We start from the raw sequence: 13,291 nt of genomic DNA, 5'->3' as shown, positions 1-13,291 counted from the left end.
TACTCATGAATTTGGAGTTCTCCAATCACAAATTTACAAGTCTTCTACCACAGATTAAATTCAGAATGGAAAGGACTTGCCTCCATCAGGGGCAAAACACAGGTTCTTTTGTTTTCCATCCATTCCATCCAATTGTGCATTCCTTCAAGTGTCAATTTTTCAACTTTACTAAGTCACTCAACTGGTGGCACATCACAGGAGATACTACAACCATTAACCCTGATCTGATCAAAGGAAACAATGGGTTGGTTCTGTTGTCTTGTCATGTAGTGCTACCAAAGCTCCATAACCCACACCTATTACCTCAAAACTCTAGATTTAGTATACTGAGTATTAATTATGTGAAATCACTAAATATGTATTAGGTGGAAAAAAAAGCCATACACAAAATTAATTTCTCAAAATAATAAGCTAGAAGAACATTACATCTCATTAATAATAATTTTTTTTCCTAAGCTAGATATGACAGCTCACTTAACACTGAAGAATGAGAACAAGTTTTTTCAACAGTGAGTTTCTTCTGGTATTCTATAGCCAAGCCTAATTTCCATTTAAAACAATACAGTGATGTAACACTGCACTGACAGATTCAATCCTAGCAGATCAAATAGAAGAAAAATATCTAGAAAAAAGTTTAGTTCCTACAACTGAAGAGAAATAGAGTTGCTGAGTTTATCTTGCTACATAACAAATCGATATTTAAAAAAGTAAGACACATTTTTAGCTCAAGTAATAGGCTAAACTAGGACCTATTCCAATTACATTGGGTTCAAGAGCAGGCAGGCAAGGCAGTCCACATTTCAACTCCAATTTCCGTACCCAACAGGTTACTAACAGAGAAAATACATCACAAGACAACTCCAAACACCAAAACCAGGCAGTTCCAGTCAGATCACTATGGAAAACGGGCTGGCCAACAAAGCCAGTAATCAATTCCAGACAGAAAAAAAAACCCAAACCAACAACTAAACTTCAGCCTTTACCCCCATCAGGTTCAGAAACCTCTTTCGAAGCTATTCCTGACATTCTAGAAAATGCATGTTGCTTACACAAGGTACTCAAACAGAAAAGAACATTACTAATGGAATCATGAAAGTCAAGTGAGATGAAGTAAGGTTCCTTTCATAGTAGAAAGAGACATGACTTGTTATTACTGATGCACTAAATAGCAATTTTAGAATAGATCTTTCTCCCCCTCCACATCCAACACACTTCAATGCTTATTTTGCCACTTTTTGTTCATCATTTACATGTCATTGTCAGGTAGCTAACAAGAACACTTACCTGTGACCAGGATGATAAATGACAGCTGTTATCCCGTGGGCGTAATGGCTGCTAAAGCTGAAACTATGACTTTCTTGAAAGCTTTGATTTGTTCCAACACTAAGTATGCAGGGAAAAAAAACACATACATTTGTTCAGATTTACTTTCTTTAAAGAGCAGAAAGAATTCCTTTGAAGTTCACTGCGCCTTTTCAAAGGAAGTCAAAATTTATGCTTACCTTACAAGGTAACTTCTCAGTTCTCCACGATAATTAACAACAAGGAGTTCAGCTGACCACTGGGCACTTGCTTTATATTCTAGAAAGATCAATCCAGCAACAGCGTAACTCAGATCGCCTGGAAAACTTGCTGTCTTTATCCAAAAATGAAGGCAGACATTGGGAGAGAAAGGGGATTTTAAGAAGTGTCTCTGTTACTGAAAGAACTAGAGTTAAATTTACTATATTGTATTAAAAAAAATAAAGTTTCATAGTTTGTATTACAAACTAAATACATTTTCTTTTATCTTGATTTTAAAGAAATCTTATTATAAAGTTTGCAAAGACAATATATGGAGAAAATACACTTGAGTCACCTTCACAAGTCAGTTCAATACACCCTTTGAACATACACAATAGAAAATATATTGTGTCGTGTGGTGATGTGTTTACCCATTGCTTTGCCTGTCCCATATTTTTCCCCACCCCCCCCATTCCCCTGCCCCTAGCCCTGGCCACTCCCTCAGGTTCTCCCTATCGGCTCCTGTACCCCAACCCCGCCCCTGAGCAAACCCCCCTGCACCTGGATCACGAGGTCTCTCTGCCTCTGGGGGTTGCCAGGACAAGGTGTAAGATTAAAGATCTTCTAAGACCCCTGATGGGGAGACCCTTCTCGCCTCCTTCGCCGTCACTGTGCTGTAAGGCTGGCAGCTACCGGAGCAAGAGTGCGGGGCCGTCCGGAATGGGCTACGGGAGTGCAACAATGCTCACACTGCCCTAAGCAGCTCCACTGAGCTCAGGGAAAGCTGCAGCTTGCTAAACTAAACCTAGCATTACAACACTGTGGGGCCTGTCAACAGCAATTATCTATTATCATACCAAGCAAAGTACTCTAGCAGCAATATTTCTTAATTTACAATTAACTCTGCATACAAAGTGCAGATTTAGAATCTATTACTGCAAACTGTGGTGATTCCGTGCTTTCACTGTCTGATGCACCTACAGATCTACCACAATTGCACGGCAGATGTGAAACACACACTTTGTGATGTTGTAAGGGCTACACGTGACTTTTTTTGATCACATGATGGATATATTATAGTGAAACTTTTAATGGTCCATTTCTGCATGATATTCATAGTGTAAGCATTTATAGCAAACTAAGCCATGATTTGAAAAAGGTCAAAAAGTGGAAATTATCCATGATCCTTAAAAAAAGTTCTACTATATTCATATTTAACCCAAGAGAGTACATACTGGTGAAATGACCAAAAGCTCACTACCCATCAGGTCAAACACTCTGACTGTTCCACTGCTTTCAGCATAAGCAAGTAATGTACAATCATGACTCCATGCCACTCTCCTCCACTGAGGGTTAGAATCCTTTGGCACTACAAAAAAGGAGTAAAATGATTAATAAAAGCAAAAAATAAATATAATCCCTTAAACAGAACAAAAAGTCAATTGCATCAAAAAAATGCTGGGGGCCTACCAGCATTACAAGCTTATCTCAGAGGAGGGTAAAAAAAGAAAAACCACGCATGTTTCCCAGACCCATTAATTCTAACTATCATTTAATTTCAGATTCAGGTTTCATATATTAATCATCATAAAAAGAAGTGGCAGAGGGAGGGTAATGGAGCTAGCCACAAAGCAAAACTATTAAGAGATTCTTTTCAATGATTTTAAGAAGTTGTATCATTATCATTAAAGTAAAACAACACCATTTAGCAACGTATGAATAAGAAACAATGATGCCACTAAGTAATGATGTAGATGGAGACTGCCGTACCTTGACATTTTCCAACTATGGATATGAAGTCATCTTTTGCAGACCTGCAGAAAAAAGACTCATAAGCATTTAGATATGAAAAAACCCACTATTCAATTTTCTGTAATAAACAGAATAGAAAAATATTCCAAGTGCACAATTCAAAGGCCTGCATGGCCTCTAACTACTTGTTCAAAAAAACAGATAGTAACTTTCACCCTTAGGCAGCTACAGTAACTAACAACAGTATTTTAGAGACCCTCATCCAACCGCGTAAATACCAACATCCCTCATTTATTTGTAATGCTGTACAAAATAGGACAGCATCATTTCAGCACTTCATATAACTTTAGAAAAAAAACCCTAGTCAGTATTCTCTAGGTTACAATTTTAGAAACAATGCAAGAATAGTTACATTAATACAGCTGAAACACAAGATTTATTTTATAGTCTTTAAGCTGACGTTTATGGTGCTCACACCACTTTTGATTGAACAATTTTCATACACTTGCTTCTTTTACATATAAATGGAAGGTCTGACCTTCTAGCAAATGGATTTTTGTGAAGCAAGTAAACATACTCAATCAAGATCTGTTCTACAGCTAAATGTGCTCTTGAACTGGCAAAGGAGAGCTTGTTGTTAAGAGAGCACAAGGAAAGGGAAAGCATCAGTCTTTACAGCAATCCACTCCACTTGTAAAATAAGGTGAAGTACTATACATGCCAGCTACTCTGCAGAGAAGAACACTAGATACTAGCTCCCTGTCCCATTTATTAGGGCAAAATTTCTAGAAGGGACAGAAAGGCAAAGGTTAGAAAGACCATGATTTTTGCTGAGTATTTTAGAGGATCTTGATTGTTTTTCTTTCACATCTTGAAAGCAGAGAGAGAGATACAGATATATACTTATATAAACACATCTATTATAATTGGGGCAGTTAAGGAGGGTTTATGTAGGGGTGGGGTTTTTTTGTTGTTTTTTAATGGGGGACGGCAGAGAACTAAAAAGAAACCGTAGGCTTCTGCTGTTATGATTGTTCCATGGATAAATTTCACAATATATAACACTGCAAAACAAAGAAAAGTCTTTAAAAGTATTGCTAGTAAATGACTAGAAATACTTTCTCAGAACTCCACAGCTGAAGTAGCAAATAATGCTAAGTTACCTGATTTCTACACATTGGTCTTGAACAACTGCCAACAATTTGCCATTGCTGAAAGAAAAAACACAGACATGAAAGTTCATTTAAAGTCCATTCCTTACAGTGTGCATCAGAGCCCTAGGTGCTTTTCACTACGGTTAGATATAAATTGCCTCATTCATAAATTTAAAAAAAATTTTAAATGGGAAATATCAATTTTTTATTAAAATACCCATGCTGTGATATTCCCTTCATTTCACTGAAATCCACTATTTTCCAGCAGCACTAAGAAAACAGAACAATGTCTAAAATCTCACTGCATGGGAGGTCAGAGTCAGCTGTTGCTTACAGATAATTTTACAACAGCAACATCCAAAACTATATATCGCTTTATCTGGAATAAGCAACTATCACAACCCAGTAAGTTATGTGTCTTTGTACCTACCATACAACATAAACTAGAACCTTGCACGCTACCTTCATGTAATCATGTCACTGAACCATTTTTCTGTACATACTTGCACTTATTTTTAAAAGCCAGTGATCTCATTTCTGCAGAACAGCTGGTTCTAGCCTTGGAAATCTCACTTCTCTGTGTATGCAATAGCAGACAAGTCTTGAGGGTATGCATTTACTTTCCACAAATATAAATTGCTTATTTTAAAATTATATATCCTCCCAAGTTATAAGTCTTTAATCAACCAAACTCAGGACTTGAATTTGATGACTGCACTGCAAGCCACTTTGCCTCAAAAGCTAGACAGACATTCAGCCCTGAGTGAGAGGTGCATTAACTGAAGAGAAGCAGGTAGAAGCCCCCAGGTAGCACACTAACCTTTCTTTCACAAGGCCACCTGTGAGAGCCTCCAGTATTTCTTTTGACCCGAGATAGTAGCACACCTTTAGCACAATATCAGCTCAACATGGCTATCAATGGGGGTGGCAGGGGGAGCAGGGGAAGCATTAGTACATTCACCCCTGTCAGAAATGGCAAAGCATGAGAGCTGGTTACCTTGCAAGTACGAGGTGCCAGTTGATCTGCTTATTAACCAGGCGAACCAGTCCAGCGGGCAGAGAGAACTTTGCGGGGCTGAAATACCAAAAGCATTAGGCTAAATCAGAACAGTGAATAAATGCAGTACATGAGATACACACGCCAGACACCTCAGCTTCAAGGCAACCATCAGTCACTTGAGAGGGTTTGCAACTGAACATGAATCAACACTGCACCCTGCCAACGACAAAGGCTAACAACAGCCTTGTTTTTACTAACAGAACAAAACTGCATACTAACAGAACTGACTATTTATGACTCTTTATGCTCTGGTCACCAGCCAGTTTTGGGACACCCATTCAAAGAAGAACACCAGTAAACAGGAGGGGCACCAAGATGATCGGGGGGGGGATTGAAGTACTTGCCCTACAAGGAATCAGATGCTGTGGGAATTGTACTTGTTTAGCCTGAAGAAGGGGAGGCCTCAGGAGGACCAAACAGCAGCACTCTGATACCTAGCAGATTACCATGAAAGTAGGAACAACAGAGGTGCATGGCAGGAACTCAAGAAACTACAATCAACCCTTTGGAGGACTTGGAAGTGCTGGGGTAACAGCTGTACTCGATGACTATAAAGGTCCTTTCCAACATAAATGTTTCTGTGATTCCAAAACCGAGGAGGTTCCAAGCTGACATAAGGAAGAGAATTTTTCACCATGAAGACAGTCAGGCACTTGAACAGGCTGACCAGAGAGTCTTTGGGCTCTCCATCCTTTAACCTTTCCAAGACCTAGCTGGACCGACCCCTAACGAACCAAGTCTGAATTCAATGTTCTCTTGCTTTTAGTGGGACTTTAAACTAGAGGCCCCTCAAGCTCCCTCCCAAACTCTTTTATCAAATACATGAGAACAGCAACTAGAATAAATTATAAAAGCTTGAAGTTAGATTTTAAATATGAGTACCAGAGGGAGGGAAGAAAAGTAAGTGAATTCTGTCTACAACTAAATCTTTACAACTAGACTTTAATGACAGTATGGTGCCCATAAAAATCACCCACTCACAAGAAAAGGGTTGGGGGGAGTAGTGCACAAAAATAAAGCAGAACACTGGCAATAGGGAAAACAGCATTCCCTGCCAAATTCAAGTATAGTAGTGCTTCACAGGAAGTCACATTAACATCCTTTCCTTATAACTCAAAACCAACAGATTATCCTTTTAAAGGGGAAACTGGTATCTTCAAACCTGGTAAGTGGTATAACCACAGCGCTGAAATTTTCCAGAAACACTGCACTTACTGCAGCATATTTCTGGGACCATTTAATGACTTTTTGAATCAAAACTTAAATTTATAAATGGTGTGAGTGCTGCTCGAGTAGTTATCAAGCTTTTTGTACAAGTCTGAATTGTCAAAGAAAAAAACATCAAAATTATTACTCCAAAGGAAGCAAACCCTGTTGCACCATCATATCTGTCACTGAGGCTTAAGAAAAAAAAACCCACAACAGCTGCCCTTGCAATATCTCAGTTGGGAGTGGAGAGGACAAATATGTGTTTGGAGAAACATGTTCCAACTGCAAGCTTACTTCAGCTTCTGATAAAAGCACAAAGTCAAACTAGTACGTATCAGCTTTTTACTATTTAGGCTTCCACTGCAACTCAAGCAGCTACAACTCAATTTATGAAAAGAAGGTATTCTAAGCATTGCTTGGACAATATTCTAAACAAGTGTTCAGTTTTACTTTCATTAAGAATTACTTTCCATCAAATGAAAAAGCTATAAAAATATTACCAAATAGGAAAATGAAGCAGTAGTCTCATAAAACCTACCTGTACCAGATGTACCGAAGCAAAAATAATGCAGGACCTACAATGGAAAGAGGTAAAAATTACATCTCTAATAGTCTTAAAACACCCTCCAGCTTGCTGCACAGGAAATCTCAAATTCTCACTAAAGAAAAAGGTATTGAGAGAAAAACCCTCTATACTTGGCCAACGAATTCTTATGTTAGAATAAATGCAAACGGCCAGTCAAAAACAAGCAAACAAAAAAAAATCACTGCATATTTTTGGAAATTCTAAGAGAAATTCTACTGGATGAAAATCCAGTTCAGTTACTGCCATTCAACACTTGGTTTATGCAATGTAGTATCACCAGAATGTAAAACAGCCCAGTGCAAGAGATGTTAAGAGAGGGGGAGGGGAAAAAAAAAAAACCAGAGGATCAAATACAGTTCACAAAACACAGAGCTTGTTAACTTCTTAAATGTATGGTTTATTAGTTTGTCCCAACAAACTAGTGGAGACAAGAATGCTCACAAAATTGACATAAAAATAACATAGCCATGTTCACAATTACAAAACATCTTCCTGAAAACACATCCTGCACTCTATTTCTATTATATTAGGCACTCTAAAGGGCAGAAATTATGAAATTTACAAATAATCCACACAGTTTTAGAAGTCACGAATGTAAGAACATGTCATATTTACCTGCAATTGCTCTAGTGATGATAAATGACGCACCATGTTTTCTGTTGCCTCTTGGCTGCAATTACAATAATAGTCATCAGACAGCATGTCACACATTTTAACTTAAATACAATATTCATACATACATTCCCCAATTAAATTTAAGTTGGCTCCTAGCCTACAAGTTCTTTATGTATTTTCTATTACTCAGTACTTCGTATAATGTCTGATTTAACTGCGTAAGCTAAAACAGGCTGTAATGCCAAATAATTTAAATGCCAAGATGCAATAAACAAAATGTGCTACAGATTGAGGCAAAGCTGAATCAATAGACAGTCTCTGGGTAGTAACAAAAGACATCGACTTCTGATTACGTTCTCCTGTAAGCTATTATAAATCATTATTTTTATGCCAAATAAACACCACAATGATCTGTAATGCCCAACAGTCGAAGTACTTGGTGTGCAGCATATTATGCTAATATCTAACTGCTAAGTTACTTAAAGATTGCTCATGAAATTTTCAGAAACATCAAGAAAAACAAACAGTTTCCGAAAAAAAACTCGTTTTACATCAGACATGTAAAGGTAACATGGCCATTCAGATAACCACCTCTACTACATCCCATCTCACATAGCCTTTCCACCTGTCCTGCCCTACTTAAGGCAGAGGGGAGCAACTACACCGACTATACAAATAAAGCACTCTCCAAACACAGAAAAAAGGAATACAAAACAACACAGGATGTATGCTCTTATCTATAAGAGGAGATAAAGTTATTTGTCAATAAGAAGTGGAAAAAAGATATGAAACTGAGAAGAGAACAAGGATAACCAATAAGGAAGGATCCACAAACAAATCTTCAAAATAAGCAATCAAGCTTATACCCTTCTAATGAAAATATTAGAGCACCACAAACTGAGCATTAGAGTAGGCAATGACTGAATTTTCCCTTCCATTCAATATAAAATACATAGAGCAAATTTCACTCATTAACTGAAATATTCAGACCTCAACAAGTTACAGAGCAATAAACACTGAAAGACATACAAATTTATCAACACTTTGGAATATGTCTATGCTTAAAAAAAATGTGGGCTCCCACATTTAAATTATTGAAGTAGAAATTAGTTTTCTAGACAAAGTTTGCAATCTATAAACAGTCTTTCAAATAACCAGGCTGTCATCTCACAGCATGTAAGAAGCAAACACAGCTGTACTAATAGGTAACATTCCACATTCAGGTTGATCAGCCAGGAAATAACAAGGCATTACAGTAAAATAAGTGAGAGCATAAATTATTTCTTACAGCTACCCTAGTACCTCAGGGAGAACTGCAATTTCCTAGGGACCTTAAAAGCAGAGCTTGTTATAAGTTTTTGGATTATGAGAAATTCCCAGTAAAAACATTTCCTAAAATTGCTTACACCTCTTTAGAATTATTTGTAATATTTTAAATGTCTCCTCCTGAGCCTGAACTACAGGCTTCTATTCCACACATCTTTAACTCTTCACAAAACTTATTTACTATTATATTCTGAACACTTGGATTTTACTTTTTATAACATATTCTTATCATCTCAGCAACAGCAATGGTTACCAGATGTGCTGTATTTCTTTTTAAATTCATTCCTTCTCGGGAAAACAACTTCAACTTCTTCCCTACAGCATTCCAGAAACAAAATCTAAGTAACTTTCTCACTGACAATACACCCACTTAGTTTTGGATTTTTTTGCACACTCTGCAAGCTTACTGGGGGGACAGGAGGTAGTGGGTGTTGGGGAAATCTCAAAACATTAGATTGCAATGAAAAAAAAAACCCACAGAAACAGATGATACATTTTGGAAGACAGATTGAAGAAGAGTCCAATCTGCCTGTATTTCTATAAATTACTTCACAAGTCCTCTCTTGCAACCTTGTCCACAGCCACTGCCTCATTCACTATTTTCATGGATCTACTACTCACTAATTCCTTTTATTCTCATCATGTATTTCAGGGTTCTCAAATAGTGCATTATATACAATGGCATCACTATCCTGAACACAGACTGCTTGATTTCCACACCACTCTCTTCCCTGGCATAGTTAATTCCTTGTATGTTTCCTTCACAAATAACTGCTATAACCCCCCAGCCCCTCCTCTTCTTTCCCCCAAAAAATTCTTACTGGAAATTTCAGTACAGGTGAATGACAATACCATTAAGAACTAAAATTAAAGCAAAATTAGCCATCCAACCTAAGAGATCCATGCCCATTTTATCAATGTCTCGCATTTAATACGACTTTACATCTTCACACAAGACCCATCTTCCAATAATTAGAGCTGTAAGTTCTAGCCCTCTGCAATTAAAAATTAATCATCTCAAATGAGGTAACAGAAAAATAAAATCAATAAAGACCTGTGAAAGTTAAGGTCCGGCTTTGTAGCCTAGATTACTGCATAGGAAGACATTTAATTTCATTTCCCAGTGCAGCATTCAACTTCCTTTCCCTTTCTACCATTCCTCACCTCACTCATTCCAAAAGATTCAGTTCTACAAGGAAGTAAGGTGTGATTTTTTTCTGAAAAGTGTGAAAAAACCAGGATTAAAAAAGACAGATGTTCCAAAGGGAAAGTCACAATCACCTAAGTAATATCACTGTTAAGGCACCTTAAGGCAAAAACTCACTCATACTGACAAAATAATCTGTTTGCCTACAATTGTTAGTGTAAAATCAATTTCCCACTAAAATGGTAAAAAGACCACCAAAAAAAGACTACTGACTACTGACAGTTTCCAAGAAGAATGTAAATCCAAGCAAACTATACAGCATAATATTTTCAAACCTTCCAAGTTCTGCTATTCAAAACAGGTACTATCTTAAAAATAAAGCAAATAGGCAAGAAATATCAAGTTTAAAATAGCCAGCACCATCTGCTGAAGCTGACAAGCAGAATTTAACGATGCTTAGAAATTCTGACTACCAGGGCAGATGAGGACTCTCAAACTATGGTTACACAGTCACTTTAAATTGGCATCCCCACATGCTCCCACTAAAGGGATGTGTCACCTCACTGACATGGTATTCACAGCCCCCTTGGTACCTACAGAGGTCCTAGATGGACCACTCAACAAAAGGAAATGAAACAACATGATTGTTTCTCAGACTAATCAGTTCTTTAACCACCTTACCACACAACTTCAACAACACTAATGGCAGCAGAAAAGACACTTGTCAGAAATGTGCCCCCTTAACACAGCTGTAGAAGAACCAGAGCATCGTGTCACCATACCTAAGTCCTCCTCATGGTATGCCACAGGAAAATTGTTTCCATATGTTACTAAAAACAAAGACTATTTACCATTTCTCAAAACACAGTTAAATAAAAATAGGTGCAACTGCCTATTCATCTATACAAATAACCTATTAAGATAGTAATTGGTAACACTGCAATCTTATTTTCAAACATCCATACCTGTTGCTGCAACTGAGGATTTATAGATCAAGAGCAACAACAACCAAAAAAAAAAACAAAAACAAACAAAAAATCACAAACAAAAACATTCTGACAAATGAAAACCTATTTTTATGAGCATGGTTCTCGTAATTATTAACAGGTACATTCTTCCACCTGCAAAGTTTTCACATCTTTTCTGTTCAGTTGCTCTCACTAAGCATAATATTAGTTAAAATACTTCCACTAACGACTTTCAGTGGGAAGTGCATTAACAACTTCCGTGGACTTGAAAGCCACTACAAGAAAGAAATAAAATTACATTGCTTGCATCCTCTATATCCAACTTAGACAAGAGCAGACATAGAGGCAGCAAGCTCAGCACACTGCAGAGGAAAACATGAAAAAGGAAAGATGGAAGAGCTTCTCAGTTTTTCCGGTGACCCGGAAAGAAGAACAGCTAGAAAGAAGAAAAACTTGCAGTACGAAAACAGTGTTTCCTGATTTCTTAAGCTCTGGCATCCATTTGTGTGTCTTATGGACGTTAGGTGAAATGCTTTTCCCTTTTATCCAACTCCTGCAAATACAGACACAAACAGGAGTCCAGAGAGTGGATCTAGCTTTCCTCATGCAAGGTAAGCTCAATGAGGGTCCTGTTTTCACCAGGAGATTCCACAGCTCTCTGTACAGCAGTTTCTGGAGATCAGACCTGGCCTTCGTTCACCATAGCTTCACTTGTGTCAGCTCAACAGCAAAACTCGATATACATCACCAGGAGATTCCACAGCTCTCTGTACAGCAGTTCCTGGAGATCAGACCTGGCCTTCATTCACCATAGCTTCACTTGTGTCAGCTCAACAGCAAAACCCGATATACATTGTTCAATGAGCAAGAAACACTTCAAGGCATCCCAGGCGGCACAAGCCAGGGTGGGAATTAAGTGGCACGAAGGCACAAGGGGACAATGGCCGCACGGACACCCTGTCCGCCTGCCAGGAACAGCGTGGGCATCCCACTGAACGTCCCTGGCAGCACCAGCTCATCCCCGCAGCCCCGGAGCGCCTCCGCGTCCCGCCCGTGCCAACGTGGCCGATCCCCTCTCCCGCCCGCGGCCGTGCCGCGGCCACACGCACCTGCACCTCCGTCTCGGGAGGCCACTCGGTGTTGACAAGCAGGTCGTACAGGATGTTCTCCTCCCCGTCCTCCGCCTCCTCGCCGGCGCCGGCCATGCCGCGCTCCCGGTGCGCCCCGCCGCTATCCCCACCGGCGGCGGCCATGCCGGGCCGTCCCACTCTCTCGGCGCCGCCACGGCGACGGCGCCCGGTGAGGGCCAAACAGCTCCGCCTTTAACTCGTGCGGCGCCGGCCCGCAGCGTCAGGGCTCTCGGGGCAGGGAACGCCTGGGGCAGGCGAGACATCAGGGCGTGGATTAAGCCCTTACTGAATAGGGGCGAAAGATGGCGGAAAAAGCAAAAAGTAATTTCTCGCAAGTTGTTCTTCCAACTTTAATGGTGCTTTAATGGTGTAGGACTTCAAAATATTTCAGTCCTGCAAGTTTGAGTTCTTAGCGTTCAGCTCTCTCAAGCAGATAAAATGAGCCTGTTTGTAAATTCTGGGCCTCTCACATCAGGAAGGATATTGAGGGGCTGGAGCATGTTCAGAGAAGCGCAACGGAGCTGATAAGGGTCTGGGGCACCAGTCTGATGAGAGAGCTGGAGGTGATCAGCCTGGAGAAAAGGAGGCTCGGGGGAGACCTTATCACACTCTACAGCCGCCTGAAAGGAGGGCGTAGCCAGGTGAGGGCCAGTCTTCTCCCCGGCAAGAAACAATAGGATGAGAGGACAATCTTAGGCTGCACCAGGGGAGATTCAGGTTGGACACCAGGAAGGATTTCTTCACAAAAAGAGTTGTTAAACATTGAAATGGGCTGCCGAGAGAGTTGGTGGAGTCACCATCCCTGGAGCTGTGAAGGAAAGACTGACTGGACGTGGCACTC

At 39.6% G+C, this 13,291-nt stretch overlaps 1 protein-coding gene across 3 annotated transcripts in view; it reads right to left on the bottom strand.

Moving 5' to 3' along the window:
• Positions 1-12,610, bottom strand: part of NBAS (NBAS subunit of NRZ tethering complex) — a 166,111-nt gene extending 153,501 nt beyond the window's left edge. For 2 of the 3 annotated variants that reach the window (XM_032104137.1, XM_032104138.1), the window contains exons 1-9: positions 12,430-12,573; positions 7,880-7,934; positions 7,217-7,253; positions 5,407-5,484; positions 4,419-4,466; positions 3,274-3,317; positions 2,739-2,872; positions 1,503-1,636; positions 1,285-1,383 (exon numbers count right to left, since the gene is read on the bottom strand). In XM_032104137.1, coding sequence (XP_031960028.1) covers positions 1,285-1,383; positions 1,503-1,636; positions 2,739-2,872; positions 3,274-3,317; positions 4,419-4,466; positions 5,407-5,484; positions 7,217-7,253; positions 7,880-7,934; positions 12,430-12,573 — 773 coding nt within the window. Of the gene's footprint in view, positions 1-1,284; positions 1,384-1,502; positions 1,637-2,738; positions 2,873-3,273; positions 3,318-4,418; positions 4,467-5,406; positions 5,485-7,216; positions 7,254-7,879; positions 7,935-12,429 lie in introns of all 3 variants that reach the window. The other variant, XM_032104139.1, reaches the window with a different exon arrangement.
• Between the last annotated feature and the right edge of the window lie 681 nt (positions 12,611-13,291).

The sequence above is a fragment of the Corvus moneduloides genome, chromosome 3 (assembly GCF_009650955.1).
Source record: "Corvus moneduloides isolate bCorMon1 chromosome 3, bCorMon1.pri, whole genome shotgun sequence".
Taxonomy (NCBI): Eukaryota; Metazoa; Chordata; class Aves; order Passeriformes; family Corvidae; genus Corvus; species Corvus moneduloides.
Note: the sequence above shows the minus strand (reverse complement) of the source record. Positions and strands in the feature narration are given on the sequence as shown.